Raw genomic sequence first — 19,416 nt, 5'->3', positions numbered from 1 at the left:
TCCTGCCACGGAGGCAGCCTTGACTAAATGACAAGCACAGACCGCTGACTTTATTCACTGACGTGATCTTGTGATGCCAAGGTCCCAGATGGTCAAGGCTCACCTCCTTATAGTCGAATGTCCTCTGGTCACGTGGTTCTTGCTTAAATATGGACTATGGGAAAACTCCAAGCTTCTTGCCCTCACATAGAAAGAATGTGTGCCCAGAAGTCCAATTACAACTGTCAGCTCAATTAGTCTCAGGGCTTTGTCTGATTTCAAGGACCATACAACTTCTCTGCCATAAAGGAATGGAGAAAAGAAGAGAAAAGAAAACAAACAAACAAACACAAAAACCAGATTTTACTCTTTAAAGGGGCCGGAGTTCATCCGTGAAGTCCTGCAAAGGACCCGAGCCTGGTTTGTCAATACCCAGGTCAGACAGCTCAAGCTCACAACCTCCTGGACCTTCAGCTGCAGTGAGTTCACCGCCCTCTCCTGGCCCCCGTGGGCACTGTACTCACAAGCACAGTGCCACACACAGACAGCACACCCACACAAATAATGAAAACATAATGAAAATAAATATTTAAAAGATAACACAAGGCAAGCGATGAGATGATCAAATGGGGGCTGCACGAGATGATCAAATCTAAATGAGTTCGGCTTTGTTCCAGCTCAGCTCTGAGCATCTTGGAAGTGGTAGGGGGAATCTAAACTCTGTGCAGTTGTTTTAACATTGTCGAGGAGGCGGATTAAATGGTGAGTAACATTCTGAAGAGGGGGTTCCAAATGGTGGGCAATGCACACTGCCTTAACATTCCCCTGGCAGGACGCTGTCTCTTTGGATTCATGTTGTCGCTGTTACTGAAGAAATCGTTTTCCCTGACCGCTCCCCATTTTGTCTCCTGTTTTGTTTTCTTCTAAGACAGTTTTGGTGCTCACTAGGTAATGCAGGTTGGCCTTTAGCTCACAGCAATCCTCTTGCCTCAGCCTCCCAAGTATGGCCACACTTCCTGGTTCCCTTAAGTTTTTCTACACTGTAGAAAAATGTTCTATTTCTCAGCTCGTGGTCTCCTGATCTGGCTGTTTGTTTCTTTATATACCCGTGAAATGGAAATGGAAAGCCATGTTAACAAGACGAGAAAACCCTAAATCACACCGAACACCCCCACTTCCGTAAGTCACCCTAGAAATCCCCGCTTTGAACATCATTCTTCTGACACTACTTCTTTAGGCTAAAAGTTCTAATGGCAGCACAGTTTCAGACACACAGTCCCCATTTCCGACTGACGGGCTCTTGAAGTTTGAGTCCGGGTGGACAAGCAAATTATTAAGGTCTTAGAGATTTCTCCCTGCCTCTGCAAATAAGCATCCTAACTGGGAAGGCCCTGGGATTCCCTGACCCTTGCAGGTGTTTGGGTTTCACAGAGGTGAAATGAGAAGTGAGGACTGTGCAGTACCGTGCCCGCCGTCCCAAATCAAACTACCCTCACACTGCAGAAGGGACCCGCTTTCCAGTTCTCACCTTCTACTCTTCGCTTTTACTTTCAGCCATCCCTATGAATTCTCATATTTAACAATTTGAAAACGGAGCAGCCAATTGAGAAAACTGAAAAATGGTCAAAAGGAGTAAAAACGTGCTTAAAGTGAAACGGAAGCTGGAGTACAACAGGAAGTGCAGCACCCTGTCGCCCGAAGCAGAGTTCCCAGACATGCAGTCATCAAGAACAAGCAGCAAAGGGAATTTTGGGACCAACAAAGGTGTCGGGATCTTGCTCGCCAAATGAAGATATTAAAGAAAAATTGCCACTTGTTACCAACAGTGGACCAGGCAAGTGAGGTACACAGACTCAGGCACACGTGAACGAACGCCCTGTGTGTTGATCTGTGGAGAGCTCAGTACATGCCTGTGTTATAGGAAGGCAGCTGACTGCTTTAGCAGCAAGACCTTTAGCAATCGCATACCGTAAGAGAAACTGAAGCTGGCCATCGTGGGGACTGGCAGTTCTCCAAAAGCCAGCTCTATAAAGAAGGAGGAAGCTAACCACTGCACTGCCTGCTGGTGGATCCTCCTGACTGTACCTTCTGATCATGGAACTATTGACTCCCACCACGGGGTTCATTAGGAAGGCTTCTCTGGCTAGACACGGTAGCTCGCATCTGCAATCCCAGTACTTGAGCAGCTGAAGCAGGGGGACTGCCAGCAGCTTGTGGCTGATTTGGGCTGTTAGTACATTCCAAAGGGAAGAGGAGGGGTAGAAAAAACAGAGAGCAAGGAAGAAATGAAGAACACAAACTTAACCCTGGACTGTAGACTAGCTTGCACCCAAACCTGTCGTTACTCGTTAGTGCCGAGTCTGAAGGATTCCCTCTTTTCTTTGTGGAAGTTGGTCGATGACTAAGAAATGGCACACCTACACCCAGCAGGGTACCAGTCTTGTTCCTTCTAGACATTGCTGCATCGACATCTCAGCCACAGATGCCATCACTCCACCCCCCCACACACACACTCGGCCCATGCAGCAAAGATGGTTACCCCATAAAACAAGCAAACCTACCAAACCCCAACAGATCAGAGATGACTTTATCACGCTTGATCACCTCTTTCAGCAACTTTCCACACGTTTAGGTTAAAAACTTGACAGCATTTTTTGGGCGGGGAGGGGGGGACTTGTTCTCCTCTGATCTATCTCAGTCCAGCTAAAGTATTTAAAGTAACTTCAAAGTCAAATGCCGGTGCAAGGAGCTGGCAACAATGGAAATTGTAAAATGTGTGCATGTACCTGTAGTCTAAATATTCTGGGTGACTAGTGTAGTTTTTCAAGTGGAGACCACCTCAGATTGAACTACTTTAATTCACCCCAAATCTCACTCACCTTTCAACAGAAAAATCATCTCTACAAGAATTTCAACATTTCACGTTGATTCAATTTATTATAGTGTGGTGCGCATCCTAGCTCAATTCCAAACATTAAGCCTCTTGCAGAACGACAAAGCCCCTCACTCATTGCTGTTTTACTTTCGGACAGCCACTCAGTTAGCAGGAGCTTGCACGTCTAGATGCACATCTGACCAACAGGCCCTGGTATCTTCCTGTCTTTGGCTCCCTGGCACTGGGATTCCTAGCACACAGCACTGTGCCCAGCACGTGTGTCCTGGATCTGAAGGGCTTTCCTTATGCTTGCAAGGAAGGTACTTTATTCACAGAGTCATATCCCCAGCCTGAATCACGATTTCTATGACTTAATAGGAGCCAACCCCTCCTACCAAGGGGCTGATCCAAAGGGCATGAACGCGGGACAGAATGAGCGACTGCCCAATTTCTTCAGCAGTTTCTGTGGTCCTTTGCTGACTGTTTCACTGTCTCTATCCTTGATAGCCCTGAGGGTAATTTCCCAGCACAGTACACATAGAAAAATTGAACTTCTATTCAAACAGGAGTTCGGAATTGTGTCCAGATAAATAGCATCAGGGGCTATTTTGTGACAATGCATACAGGGTGATGTTTGTAACGGTGCAATTTCATTGTATGATAAACATCAATTTACCATTAAAAAAAAAAAAGTAGACTTGTCAGCATCTTACCTTGTTGCAATTGAATTGGCCTTGTTCAGATAAGAAGCCTATCTCTTCCAGCTACAACAGGTTAGAGATAAACCCCGTGAAATCGCTCTCCATGTGGAATGATACCGACTGCGCTCATAATTTTACACTACCACCCAGCACATAACAGCCTGCGAACTCACTTTATCTGAATCTTGCTAAATCTATTCTCTATGCTATTAAACAAGAGTGTGTCCCATGTCCACGTCATTCAAACGTAATTACACTTTTGTCTAGAGCATGGGATAGGGCTCTCCCTAAACAATGAAATTCTCCTTATTACAACGAGCACAAGGACCACCCTGGCTTAACAATGGCAGGGCTTAGCAAGCCATAATAGCTCAATAGTTTTATGTACAAAAGCACCAGATATTGAAAAGCGTATAGAAAGTATCAGATAAGAATAGTAATCTTTACCACCCCACAATTAAGTTTTTATTTTTGAATGACACATTCTTCTCTTTTCCTTAAATTTCTTGAATAACTTACCATAGGTAGCACTATCCTACATATCAAAAATGCATAATTGATTCTTCTATTATAAGCAAAATTCATATAACATGCACTGAAAGTCACAGCTGCAATGTAACAGATAAAGATAGTCTTGTGTTTAAAAGAAACCTAAGTGCAGACCATGGGCCTGGATACATCTGAGCGCTTCCTTCCTCTCTTCTCAGTACATCAGGTGAGTGTTTATTTCAATGATTATGGCTGGCTTCCCTATATTGGAGCCTTGCTATGTTATACTCAAAAGACCAACATTGTGTCTTTAATGCAAAGTTAACTTGAAATTATATCTCATTTTATTTTGTTGATAGATATGAGGCAGGAGTAGACTTAGACTAATTGTTGTTTCATGTGTACTCGTGTTATACAGTGTAGATGCACACTGATTCCAACACACACACCATAGGAGTACAAGGTGACCATGGAGACCAAGAATTCTGAATAGGACCAGGGAAATATGATAAATATCAACTGTAAGTGAGATACCAAAATATATTTCATATATAATATATTACACATACACACATGCTACACACATAGCCTAGCATAGTAGGCTCCAACTTCAGGTCCAGTGACTCAGGAAACTGACAGCTTCAGAATTGCTTGAGCCAGAATCAGAGTCAATAAGTTAACAATAACTTTGTATTGTTAAAAGAGGTCTAGGGTGCAGCTCACAGATATCGCTCTTATTTCAAATATACAAGACTGTGGGCTGGACCTGAAACAATGCAACACAAGAAGAATCCATGCACATATATTTTTTTAAAAAATAAAATTCAGTTACATCTAGAGCAAGCCACTCCAATGATTTTTATATTGAAAATAACATATTGTTCCTTCAAAACAAGAGCGGTTTAAAGAATCAAAAGAAAGCTTGAAAGAGCAGAACAGGCTTTAAAAAAAAAAATAGACAACAGATTATTCTGGAACCACGGGGGGTGGTGGTCTCATTTCACATCACATTTGCACCGGAGCTGAGAGCTCACCAACAGATGCGGCAGGCAACCAGACAGAAAACGAGCACCAGAGGCTGCCCCACAGTGAGGTCCCTTGTCTCTTCAGAGCTGCTCCCATCCCACTGATATCCACGCCCCCTGCACTGACTTGTATGAGAACTCTGAGGTTGTCTGCATCCTTCGTTCGCCCTGCCCACATCAGAACTGTTCTTAAGGTTCGCCTGAGTCACAGAGCCACCCATTTGTCTCCGAAACTCTGAGGCAACAGCCAAGGCTACTTTAAGGAGACGGGCAAAACAAAAGGAAAACCCGGGAGTTGGGAAAACAACTGGGGCTGTAGAGTGCTTGCTGCATGGACAGAGGCTTGGAGCCAAGCACACTTGTCGGAATCATGTGTAGCAGTGTGGCCTTGGAATCTGAGCACCTCGGGGATCAATGTCCAGCCAGGCCAGCCAAGATCAGTGAGTGTAACACACTTTTGGAGACCCTGTCTCAAAAGTAAGGCAGAAAGTGCCCAAGCAACACCAATGTCCAACTTTGGCCTCTAAGTATTCATGTACACATATTTATGTATATCAGAACACAGTTGTACCCACACAGAGACATTTAATAATCCCTACACACAGAGCACACCTACATAAAAAAAGTTAAAAACCAAACAAACAGAAAAACAAGCAAATAAGCAAGAAAAAAATAACAAAAGACAAAGAAGGACTTTTATTATCCATAGGTGAAAGGTCAGGATGGCCTGTCCATTCACAGAGGAACCATTCGTTTACACAGCTTGTTGGTGATGATCAGGAAGCCGGGGGTCTGGCAAAGTTATGAGGGCTTCTTTGAATGAAAGAGCAGCCATTTGCCATTACTTTACCCACCCAAGCCTAGACCCACAAGGATTAGATATGTGACAGTCTACTGCCACGTGTATATCACAAGCTTGGGGCTGCATTCTTATCAGCAAGTCAGAAGCCCACGGAGAATCTTGTCTGTGCTGGTTACAGCTGCCCTACCCCAGAGGCTCTCTTAGTTAGACACCTAGTTTATTTCTCCAAATACTAAGAAAACAAGCAGGAGTTCAGAAAGGCAGGTTTACATCCTTATCTGGCTCTGACTTAGGACTTAAAGGTTTCATAACTGGATCCAAACGGGACAGCCTTCCACCGGGCAGCCTTTCAGAAACCACTCTACAATACAAAGACTATGCAGCATTCTCCATTTTCAATGATACTGAGTAAAAATGGAGAGAATATACTTCCTTATGAAACATAAGACTCTATTGTGTGAGTAGGACAATAGTCTATTATAAAAAAGAAATTATTCATGTTGAGTAATAATACCATAAATACATTCAACCACTTTGATACGTGTTTATAATAGGTCTTATTGTAAGAACTTACTACATCCCGACTCTTCCAGACTGTACACTAGTAGGCATCCCTAGAGCTCTGAGATTTCTAGAAGATAGTCACCAGGAATTGACAGGTTTGGCAACTTTACCTCCAAATACTTAGTATTTACTGAGCCATATCAAGCCACATGTTTATCAAATCATCAGAAACTGAATATCAAGGCATGCTCTAGTTCAAAAATTGTGTGTGTGTGTGTGTGTGTGTGTGTTTACAAGAAACACCATACACTCTGTAAAGACAAACATCCAAATACACAGGTCACAATATGGAGCCTGAGAAAAGTTGGTGGCATAGGTGAAGGGACAATGTGCTCTCCACAGTCCAAGATTTAAGTGGACCCATCTAAACTGCAGTGATCTTCTACCTACTCCAATGGAAAAAGCACATTTTCCATAAACATGAAATTTAAGAATCAGAAAAATAGACCACGGAGGAGATGTAGACTGCTCAGCTGTGTTCATAACTGTGTATGATGCTTTGTAGAGGACCTGCTGAGCAGGTGAGGAGTCTGGGCTAAATCCTAGAAGCAGCGTGGCATGCACACTCAACCGTGAGGGAGACAATCTAGTCCTTTCTCACATAAACAAGTCCTATGGAAGTCTGAGGATGATGTAGCACAGGGCTTAGAAATTAGGGCCATGACACATTCAAGTGTCCACTCAAGAGGAGAAAGACTGGTGAAGCAGGACACCTCTGAGGTAGAAACAAACTCAGAAAACACTCACGTGGTACAAGAAAGTCCAAATGTTGACCTCATTAATGTGGAATGGGTCATTTGCTTATATCCCAATAACGTATTCCACCGTGCGTTTTTCAGCACTTTGGGTCACAGATCTACTGAGGAATTCACTGGAAATCATAGCACTACTCAGATCTACTGTTTTAAGTTTTTTGAATTTTTTTATTGTGTGTCTGTGTGTAAACATGGGCGCATGTGGGAGTCAGGAGACAACTTCCGAGAGCTGATTCTTCCCTTCCAGAATGAGTTCTGTGGACGGAGCTCCCTTTGTTAAGCTTGTATATCTGGCTTTCTTCCATGCTGAGCCATCCCAGGAGCCTGTGCTGGACTCTCATAAACAGAGTTCCCTGTCCATTTCCAGGGGAGCTATAAATCACAGATCAGAACTTCACGCCATCCCCCAATGTCACCACTTTCTGACCTTCTCAGGCTTATTCATCTTTGAGTGTGCTTAAAATTATCTTATCGTTATCTTGGCCACTCTTTGAGCCACCACTATTTATATTCAGCCCTTCAGACTTTTGTATGTATGTCACTGTCACAGGGAAAATCCATCGAAGAAACACACTTAGTTTGGAACTGCCCGAGAACAGGCAGTGGTCACAATATTAAACCGATAGCACATCAGAGAGACACAATAGCAGATGGAAAAGCTGACTTCCCCCATGCCGACCTAGAGTTTCCTACCCACCTGGTCCCTTCTCCTATTTGACAGGAAGATACAGAGCCACAGTCTTGAACGGAATGGTAAGTCTCGAAGAGAGAGAGACCATGGAGAATGTGAGTAAGCTTGCCAAGTGACAGACAAGAACATATAAATGATGCCTGAGTTCATGCTAAGAAAGGTCGGGACCATAGACCCTGAAGTCTGTCTGTCTGTCTGGGTAAATCCGGGTCCTATGACCTAGAACACCTTATAATTTCACCTTGTCTCAGTTTCCTCAAATATAAACCCAAGGAGGGCTTAGTACCTCTCTCCACACATGCACATACACATATGCTCACACTCATAGGTGTGTATGGGTGTACTGCATTATCTAAAATTCTTGGATGGAAAAAATGGTCACAGGATCAAATAATTGAAGACTTTTTGACCCATGAGGGCTAACAATGAAGAATATAAGCAACTATATCTAATGCCTCTTCATCAGGAAGAATAGGAAGCCAACTTTGACTCTGGTTAACTTTAGCCACGCAACCCGAACACAATCCTCACACTTTGTACGGCTTTCCCCCTAATTATGTGTCAGAAGCAGGTCCCTCCAAAAGCGCACTAAGAGCTAGACATTATTTCTTATGTTTGTTCCCTTGCAGAATCGACTCACTGGAAGCAATCCTACGAGGCCTGGTGTGAATCGTCTGTGTGGTTCTTAGAAACATGTTCACTTCGAGCAAAAGACGGAAGCCAAGCTATTAGAGGAATAGCCCGGCGGACAGGGAGACCATGAGAAACCTACCATTGTGTTGTGCTGCACAGTGGGGGTCCTAGGACCACAAGTCTCTTGAGTCAGCAGAGAAACTGGCTGAAATTCCTCAGAGTGAGGCTTGTTGGGAAAACTCACATGTAAGGGAAGGTGAAAGGCTGGGAGCCTCTCACTCTCCTCCTCTTCCACTTTCTGTCTGCTTGTCACCATGGCTACCTCTCCATCTGTCTCCCCATACGGAGAGGCTGGTCGCTTGGAAGACATCCTGGAAGGAACAAAAGAGGAGAAAATAATGAAACCTCCACATAAATCCTTAATGCCGTCATTGTGTGGTTAGGGGCCATTGTAACAGAAATGCCTTTTTGTGCTGGCGGAGAGCAGGAAGCCATCCAAACACCACTGCACAGCGCACACAATCAGAAACAATGGCCAAGCAGGTAGCGACAGAACAGGGCTTGTTTGCTGTGAGAATAATACACTAATATAGCACTCTCTTGTATTCTGGCTTCTTAAACAAGAAAATTCACCTAAGAACACTGCATAACGCAAGTCCATTCCATTTTAAAGGGAAGAAAAGTATCCATCTAGCTTCACACTTTGATAGACCTTATTCAAAACAGAACATCTGTGAATAGCAAATACCGTGGGCAGTTTAAAAGAAAGAAAAGCACTAAAATTTCCTCCATGGGAAAAAAATATATAATAAAATAAATACACTCTCTCCACTCTAACAAGTTTGCACTGCATTAACAGTAAGATTACTCTGAGACCTAGAAGTATGTTTAAAAGCACTCCTCAGAGAAATGGACAGAAAGTTGAATATTTCTTCAAAAGTTAAGGACTACAAACATTTCATCATTGGTGCCTCGGAAAACATTTAACCCATTCTGGCATTTGGTTCCAACACTGACACAATGAGGTAGCAAATCACACGGGGATATTTTTAAAAGTTTAAATTCTAGCTGTGCTAGTCTACATATCATATGGATGTATGCTCACAGTTATTTGCTCCTTAGCATTCTTAAAGACAGAAAGAAAAGCCTGTGCTTTGACTTGGTAAGAAAGGCCAAATGAAACCGGGCTAGGATAAAGGGATGAGAACTGAGCATTATCTGTGGTTCAGTAGAATTCAGATTATCATCTGAGCTTAAAATATACAACAAACTGTTTCAGAGAGGGGGCGGATCTTTCTCCTAACGTGAAAAAGTTTTACGCAGAAGTAGAACTGAGTTAAAATGTCTGGTGTACAAACAATCAGCTGTCCTGTGGTCTGTACAGTTTGACCTGAGCTCAAAGGAAGGAGTCATTTGCTGCTGCTCTTCAGCATACAAAGGCTGTTTGCAGAATCATCCTTGTTAATTCTAGACCAGTGGGAAAGGAACCGGAAATCCTAGCCACTGATGAAGGCCTTCACTACTGCTGCACATAGCACAGACTTTTACATTTCCAAACAATCTGTTTCTCGTCCCTGAAGAGTGATTCTGCCATTAGCGTTAGACTCTCTCTCGCTCAGTTTACTCATCTTTAAACCGAGAGACATCTGCCTCTTACGGCTTTTGGAACAAGAATCAGTAGAGTCCTTAACTCAGTGTAGATACTTGTCGAATGCAAGCTCTTCCTTATATTGCGGACTTCAGACCTCAGCATGACCCTCTGCCATAAAAAGAAAGAAAGGAAGGAAGGAAGGAAGGAAGGAAGGAAGGAAGGAAGGAAGGAAGGAAGGAAGGAAGGAAGGAAGGGGAAAAGGAAGAGAAAGAAAAAGAGAAAGAGAGAGAGAGAGAGAGAGAGAGAGAGAGAGAAAGAGAAAGAGAAAGAGAAAGAGAAAGAGAAAGAGAAAGAGAAAGAGAAAAAGAAAAAGAAAAAGAAAAAGAAAAAGAAAAAGAAAAAGAAAAAGAAAAAGAAAAAGAAAAAGAAAAAGAAAAAGAAAAAGAAAAAGAAAAAGAAAAAGGGAAAAAAGAAGCTTCGAAATCAGGGAGACATTTTCTTCTAAGGTTTTAGCTATAAAATCACCGTGCCCATCAGGGGACTTCTCCCAGACTTGCAGTACATAACTGTCAACTAATAACATAAATCATCAAGTGATTCAAAAGAAATGCTAACAGTGACATTGTTGACCAGTTAAGACCAGAATGGATCAAGATGAGAAATGATCTATAGGCAGCTGCCATGGAAGGTCTTAGCACTAAGGGTTTGTAGAGTTTCAACTCCATAGCAAAGGTCTATCCAACGCTGCCTCTAAATGCACAGAAAGGGTGGAAATGGCTGAAGTAAATCCTCTTAGAGTTGTTTAGGTCTCACTGGTAATCTCACTAAATAGTTACATTGTTGCATGTAACAAACTCCTAAACACTGAGCAGATGCAAATCGCAAGGTTCTGACTCTGTGTTCACCCAGAAACTATCTCACCCAGCATTAGAAGAGCATGCTCAAGCTCTGCTCAAACACGGGAGGTCTTCGTGGACAGGTTCATCTCTGTACAGTAGTGGGAAGATTTTTAACCATTGGTTGTTTCCGCAGTGATGAAGTCCCAGTGCACGTGGTTTGCAGGAGCATCAATATTCTTACTGGAATTGATAGCTGATATTCCACAGTTCTGTGTGAAATCACTTTCCCTGTGCCTGAATATTCTAGGCTTCCAGCACCGCTTGACCCCTGATCATCAGACAAGGGAACTAGCTCAGTTGGCCTCTAAAATCATTGCAGTTCTATGGTTCCGAAGAGGAAGACCAAAGTGCTGAATTCCACTTTGTTACTATTGTTATTAGTGAAACCCCCAAATCTAGTAGAAATACAGAAAGCAAGATAGAAAGTGGAGACACTGAATCTGTTCTCATCACCTATGGCCACCACTGGGCACAGATATACTATCGATACAAGTAGCTAAGTTGTATTAACCGAACATAGCATATGATGGAGCAAATAGTCCAAGGTCATGAAGCTAGAAGGCAAATGATACCCCCCCCCAGTTCCATTTTCAAAGTATTATAGGATGCCCTTCACGTGTTGGCCTTTGGAAACCATGCTAATAAATGTCAGGTTAAAGCCTTCTAGGAGACAGTCTGATGCTTGCAGTAAGATCATACGTGAGTATGATTCAGTAAGGCTAACTTGGTAAAAAGTAGAATTCCTAACAAATTACACAGAGAGCCTCAGAGTGTAGCCTCAGGGAGGTATCCATGATTCCTGTCACTCACACACTGATAGCAAAGTGAGCCATGACACAGTGGCCTTCTTCCAGTTATGTCTACACAGGGATCCATCTTGGGTGGAACAAAGTGTCAGGTCCTGACAGTAGAAGGCTGCCAGCCTCAGCATGGTTTAGGAGGGCTGTGGTCCCCACGATTGCAGGGCTGTGCTGAAAAATGATGGAATCTGAGACCAATCTGAGTACAATGACTGATTTATGTACTTTACCAGTGAGAAACCTAGACCTCAAAGAAGATGAACTAAGACAAATACAACTGAAGATGGCCACACTTTTTGGGGCTGGGCCTCATGAGTGTGATAGTGGTGTCTACACTCACTTTTATCTATGGACAAGGAAACGTTCTTCAAAGAATTCCTGTCTCATCTAGGCCAAGAGAGACAGTTTTAAATCACCAATAAGTATTGGCTTATCCCTACAAATTGCAAGACACTTGCCTAATTAAAAAAATTTTAATGACAATATCAGGGTCTCCAACTCAAGAGTTTTATGAAGTGACTAAGTAGATTTTTATGTAAAGGGCATAAAAATAGTGAAAGTCAGTTCAGGCTAAGACCCAACTGACATAAAAGTCAAGTGTCCCCGGTTCTGCAAGGACAGAGGCTCTGAGGACCTGGTACGTCTTAAGGAAGAGGCATGACAGAGAGAAATGGAAGTTTGGGGATAAATAGAGCTGGGTTTCGTGTAGGAAGTAAGAGTGGAAGCAGAGAGGCAGACGGAGACGCTTTTAGAAAGTCAATATAAATTTAGGGTTCAGGTTTATTTAGGAAAAGGAGCAGATTGAGAAGCATGGACGGAATCCCATCTCTCCTCTACAACACTCCTGGGATGCTGAGTTACATGAATGGAATAGATAAGCCATGGTCCCCTTGGAAGGAGACGCCGGCTTTTGCGAGAGTCACTCGCTCTTTCCCTTTTACTGTAACGTTCTGCATAATCATGCTAGTGTGTTAGTAAGATGGTCTTCTTAGGACAACTGGGTCTCCTACTACTGGAGGAAGGGTCTCTGGGTGTGTCATGAGCACTCTGCATGGAGAGTGCTTCCGTTGTGCTCAGTTATGGAGAACAAACTTATAGGTAGGAGAGAAGTTGAGACTGCGAACAGAGAATGAGACCAGTACACATGAGTGCTAGCAGCACAATGGGGCTGACCTCAGGGTGTCGCCTACGGAAAGCTATCGGCATGGGTTGACTGTCAAAAGCATTTAGAGCTCCTTAGTAGTCCTAAAAATAGTGAATGTTACTAACTTCAGGTACTCATCGGAATAAGGCCCCACCCATTCAAGACACCTAGGCCCTCCCTAAGCCCCAGAGCCTGTGAAAATGTCATGTTTAATGAAAGAACTCGTTTTGTGAGACGTTGAAATGGAAAGATTGTGGCTGGAATTGTTCTGGGGTCCAATGTTTTCAAGAAGGAAAGCCAGAAGAGGCAGAAGCAGACACAAGCATCTCGTTCTGTACAATGGCTTTCTCAGGCAGAGGAAGAGATGAACCAAGAAATACAGATGACGTCTATGTGCCAGAGAGGATCATGAAGAGACTCATCCCAGAGATACCTTGATTTTAGGATCTCTGACTTCAAAATTGAGAGTCCAAGCCACTCATTGTTGGCAATAGCATCCCGGTAACTCCAATGCACAGAGTCCACACTGGTTACTTTCTGCAGCTGAACACCTCTTTCTACACACTTAGACCTGCTTTGTTCTCCCTTCGGATAGATTGCTCCTCAAAACCCTTATTCAGCAAGGGCGCATTCAAACAATGTCTGAAGGCCAGGTTCCCTCCTTCCCACTCTTCTGGGCATAGTATTTTACACTTACTTCTCTGTTTATAATCTGTCTCTCCCAGTAGAATACAGGATCAAGGTAGACAGACTTATTTCCATTCACAACTTCTTGACCAGGATATAACCACTCTGAAAATAGTCTTTTCAACACATCTATTTAATGAATACCTATTAAATCCAGCAAGTGATCTTCATACTAGGAGGACTACAGTGTCTGTATCTTCAACTATGACCAACTGTATCGGACAGCAGTGTCTCAGTTGTTAGAGAGAGACAAGTTTGGCCAAGTAGAACTGTTGTCTTCCTTTTTGGAATTCCCATAGTGGCCCCTCTCATGTGTACCTTCTCATATGATAACATTCTTATAAGAATATCTTAACCCTGAGTTCAGTTCTGTTTCAAACGTTTGCAGAAGGCTGGGGCCTACTCAGTGGCTAGAAGCGCTTGCTGTGCAATCATGAAGACCAGGATTCGGGTCTCAGTGTTGCCTTGTTGGCTTATTACAGCCCAGAAGCCATGACTTTGTTGTGGGGCATTCATGCTAGCTCTGACTTCCTTTTGGATGTCCTCTAAGCTAAAGCAGATAGAACTATTAAGAGTGCAGAGAATTCCTAACATTCCTAACAGGCAGCTGCACCATGGATGTTTCTGTCCTATGAAGAAATGAGAATAAAATGGAGAAACTGAGTGAGGATACTTGGTTTCTAACCATTATGTCACAAGAAACAAATCGTGAGGATACATTAGTTATTCTGGTTTGCCTTTAATAAAATTATATGTATACCCATTCATTCATTCATTCATTCATTCATTTACTCATTCATTCCTTGAAAAATATTCAAAGACCCTGCATTTCAAGTAGCATAATTAAGAAGTAAAGATCATGCTGAGGGAGATAGTTTTTCAGTACTGTGTACACCGTGAGGGATGCATAACAGAATGAGGCTGTCTCAGTAGAGTAATCAGAGGGTGCTTCCATCCCATATGAAGACTCAACAGACAGACATCAATAAACACAGGAGAAAAGCTTCCCATGAGAGCTGGCTTTGTAGTACTCACACAGAAACACTCTTACAGGCTCTTTCATACACATAAAACCATACACACTCTCTCTCTCTCACACACACACACACACACACACTCACTCACTCGCATACACATGCACAAACTCACACACATAAACTAAAACTAAGTTGTTTTAAAAGGAGAAATAGAACACACTTTGAGGTAATGTGCAAGAAGCAGGGGAAGGAAAGGCAGGAGCTGAAAAGGGGGAATGAGATTAAGCACTGAAGGTCCAATTAAGCATCAACTTTCAGTGGCTAAACTAGAAAGCTCAAGTCTATACAAGGGCAGAGAAGAACAAGTCAGAGTTTGTGATTCACATAGTGACATCACCTAATTATTTCTTGTGAGTGTGTGTGTGTGTACATGTGTGCACACATATGTGTAAGTATGTATTTCTGTTTGTATGTACATGTGTGTATATGTGCACACATATGGGTATGTGTATATGTATGTGTATATATAAATCTGAGCACGTGTGAGTGTGTGAGCACATGTGTGTAAAAGTATGTGTATGCATGTGTGTATGTATATGTGTATGTATGCACATGTATATGTGTGTGCATACATGTGTCTGAGTGTGTATAAATGGGTGTGAGTATGTGTATGTGTGCACACAAGTGTGTGAGTGTGGTGTGTGTGTGTGTGTGTGTGTGTGTGTGTGTGTGTGTGTGTGTGTATGTGTGAGGCTAGAAGCCAAACTCAGTGCATTTCTGAGAAACTATTTAACCTCTTTATTCAAATAAGGTGCTTCATTGAGGCCTGGCTCCCAGCTAGGCAGTGCTGGCTATGAACTATGAAGCCCCCAAGATCCATCTCTCTCTATCACTGCAGAGCTGGGCCTGCAACAGGAGCCCACAGTCCGCCTTTGCCTAGGTGCTAGAGACATAGCCCAGGTCCTAATGCTTGCAGGGCAAAGCACTTTACTGATCAAGCTGCTTCCCCATAAACAGTATTCTTAAAAGAGTAATAATCTGTTTCAAAACCATTCACTTTTAGGAGACCACTGTACAAAGATAAGTGAGTGAAGAAAACTACTGGGAAAAGCTTAACTTGGTAAGTGGAGCGGAGCAATCACTCTCCTGGCCATTTTGTGGGGTTAAATACTTGGCATATGAACCATTGTAACCCTGTATCCAGTTCTTCACTGACTGTGACTTCCTTGTGGGTTTCTCTCTCCAATACTAGTTTTAATGTCCACCTTTCTCTCATGTTGAAACATAAGCTTGGAGTAGATCGTGTTTGAAAATACTTGAAGATGGTGAAAAAGATATGCCCTGTACTGAGAACATGCAATACAACATACAAAATAAGTATGGGAGTAGATAGATAGATAGATAGATAGATAGATAGATAGATAGATAGATACATACATACATACATACATACATACATACATACATACATAGATATATTATAGATTAGATAGGTAGATAGATACATAGATACATAGATACATAGATACATATATATGAGAGAAAGAGAGAGAGAACCAGCAATTCTTTCCCTGGCTTTCAGTTTGTAAGTAAATGTCTCTATAGATCCCCTAGGCAGGTTTGTTTCTGGAAATTCCTACTGGACAGTGTTAGAACCCTTAAGAGATGGATCACAGGAAGTCTGCAGGTCACTAGAACTGTGTCCTGAGAGGATCTTGGCATCCAAATCTTCCTTCCCTTCATTGCTTTTCCTGTCTGGCCATGAGATGACCAACTTACCTATCAAGGGCTTCTGTGCTACGTCCCCATTGCCGCTATAACAGTAGGGCCCACCAACTCTGGTGGTTTCCTTTGAGCTAAGATACACCTTTTGTGTTGATATTTTTAAATTTTGTTGTACTTGTTATTATAGTCACTTAAAGTTGACTGATACCACATTCAATGAGGATATAATTTATTCTTCGAAGCTCTTTTCAAATTATATATATATGAATGTTGGACAGAGATAATTAACAGAAGGAACAAAACTCTACTGCATATTAAAAATCTATCCAGGACAGAATGTCACCCACCCCATAGGTGCAATTGAAACAGATATGGAGCTTGAGTAAATCTATTTTAACTCAGTGGGTGAAACAAGGAACAGGGCCCTTGGACGTATAATCTGGTCACACACTTAGAATGTCACAGTATCAAAAGCAAATATCTGCTCTTGCCTTTTGTCTGTGAATATCAATTGTTGTTGTTTATATCTTACAGTTTACATTTTTTTTCTTCTCTCCTACAAGATTTAAACATCACTTCCCTACCCAGAATTGTCCTCCTGTGCTCTGAAGATGCCATATCAATTGCGTAAACTAAGTCTGGTTCATCATAGCTACAAGTCTGCTGCAGGATTTATTTATGGTAAACATGCAGTCTTTCAAACTTCTCCACCATATTTTTGTCTCTTTTCCTTCAGCGTTGCATACAGAACTTACTGTCCTCTGACTTTCTGCTCAATCTACCCTCATTTGAGGACCTCATTCCTGACATTGTCCCTTAGAGGCCTGGATGCACTCCCCGGGTTCTGCCGATGTATGTGGAAACAGAATTCACCCTTTGTGAAGAAACCCCAACAGGACACATGGAAGAGGGAGGCTTGTGTCTCTTACCACACATTTCACCAGAGTAGAAGCTGACAAAAATTCAGCCTCTTATGCAAGTCTAAAAACAACCGAGCTCTGAGCTACAGCACTTAGGAACTGATCTGTTATTCTGCTTTAAAACGGAACAGGATATCTTCACTGCATATTATAAAACTTTAAGTCGCATCTAGAAAAATGTTTGGTGAAAATTCAGGGCCATCAGCACCATATATTAAACGTACTTTCTGAGGGCTGCTCCCTCTTTCTTGCACACTTTCCACTCTTCGGGCCCTCAGCCTTCAGATTAACCTCTACATTAAAAAATCCCTTTCCCTGTTTCTTTCTTTCTTGCTTGCTTGCTTGCTCTCCTTCTTTCTTCTAATAACAGTAGGGCTGCCTTTACTTCTCTTCTGTTTCTTTCTTGCTTGCTTGCTTGCTTGCTCTCCTTCTTTCTTCTAATAACAGTAGGGCTGCCTTTACTTCTCTGACTCTATGCCACCATCTCCTGAGCAGCACCACACTCTCAGCAACTCCTTCCCCTTAACCTCTTGCATTCCCCAAGAATCTGCCATTTAGAAAGGGAAAGGACAAGGCCAGTTTGGGGATAACCCAGGAAAGGGTGCAAAATGAAAAGAAAAGCAACGTCAGGAGTCCAGATACTATGTAAGAGAAGACGCAGAAGTGTGACATCATTCCTGACAGAACTGGGGTCCAAGAGGGCTTCTGTATCGGCTGGGCTCTAAATATTTCAAAAACACCTTAAGTTCCTACATTAAGAAAAGAATTGACAAAATTGACTTTTAAGTGACCAACCTTTATTTTTTTCTGTATTGCTTTGTTTTGTTTTAAAAAGTTAGGCAGCATTCAAAAACTGTCTGGGCTGAACACAGCAGTCCTTGGGCTGAGCATGGAGGCACCTGCCTTTAATATCAGAATTGAGAGGCTGAGGCTGGAGGTTCTGTAGTGTGAGATCATCTGAGATACACAGCAAGATCATGCCTAAGGAAGAAAGGAAGGAAGGAAGGAAGGAAGGAAGGAAGGAAGGAAGGAAGGAAGGAAGGAAGGAAGGAAGAAGGAAGGAAGGAAGGAAGGAAGGAAGGAAGGAAGGAAGGAAGGAAGAAAGAAAGAAAGAAAGAAAGAAAGAAAGAAAGAAAGAAAGAAAGAAAGAAAGAAAGAAAGAAAGAAAGAAAGAAAGAAAGAAAGAAAGAAAGAAAGAAAGAAAGAAAGAGATGCTAGCAGTGACATGATTCTATTCTGCAACGATAAGATTTTGAATGAGGATTCCTTCTTCCTGAATTCTTCTCTGTTTCATTAATAACACAAACCACAAACATTTTAATCCAACATTAGAGCATTTGTAGCAAGTGAACACTCCAAACCAAAGTCCTCTGAGTAACAGGGATGCTACCCTGGCTGGTGGCTACCGCCTATCATCCCAGCATCCTCAGGCAGGAAGAGCAACACTTCCAGGTCAGCCTCATCTTAATAGTGAGTCCAAGGCCAACCTGGGCCACTTGAAATCCTGACCCCGAGAAACATTATTTCTTTATTGCAAGTAATATAACACGTGTTCTATAAAGCAGATTTACTTAGTTGAATAGATCTGCCAGTTTAAATATCTTCAGGTTTTATTATATTTGTTTGAAATTAAATCATATTAAATGCCTAAAACAGAAACTCAGCAAGTAGAGAGATTATTAAATGTGACCAATCTGCACTAGATGTGATCTCTCCTTCTCTAAGATGGAGAAAATACCTAGGAATCCATTCTGTTGTCACAGCAAGGAAGAAAGATGAGTTTGGAAAAAGGTTGCATAATAAATACAAAGCCATTTTTATCCAGAAAGGGCCAATAAATGTTTCAATAGAATTCTATATTGTTTTCTTAAAAACATCAAAACTACTACTCATTAGCAAGCAAAAAAAGAAAGAAAAAGAAAAGAAGAAAAGAACCTGGCAATGAACACCTTCTACCTGACAGGGCGACAAAATCTGCCTTCATTTGAGTCATCAACAATTCTTAGAATTGTATTCCTCTCCCACAGTCAGTGACACCAGTTTTGAGCTCTTAACATCTGATTAAACAGTCTCTAACCCTGGGCTGACTAACCTTTAACTATCTTAAAGAGCACATAGATGCCTGAGATGAAGGCACAGTCCCTTTAAGTTGTCAGAAG

The 19,416-nt window shown here is 42.2% G+C and overlaps 1 protein-coding gene across 13 annotated transcripts in view; it reads right to left on the bottom strand.

Moving 5' to 3' along the window:
- Sox5 (SRY-box transcription factor 5) overlaps positions 1-19,416 on the bottom strand; it is a 944,504-nt gene that overhangs the window by 310,265 nt on the left and 614,823 nt on the right. For 10 of the 13 annotated variants that reach the window (XM_085839787.1, XM_085839784.1, XM_085839788.1 and 7 more), the window contains one exon: positions 8,654-8,885. In XM_085839787.1, coding sequence (XP_085695913.1) covers positions 8,654-8,884 — 231 coding nt within the window. In that variant the 5' untranslated portion in view covers position 8,885. The remainder of the gene's footprint in view (positions 1-8,653; positions 8,886-19,416) is intronic. The other 3 variants (XM_029478842.2, XM_085839791.1, XM_021164260.2) reach the window with 1 other exon arrangement.

Source organism: Mus caroli, unplaced genomic scaffold (assembly GCF_978045245.1).
Source record: "Mus caroli unplaced genomic scaffold, Mus_caroli_1 scaffold_7, whole genome shotgun sequence".
NCBI lineage: Eukaryota > Metazoa > Chordata > Mammalia > Rodentia > Muridae > Mus > Mus caroli.
This window is presented reverse-complemented; position numbering and strand designations above follow the sequence as displayed.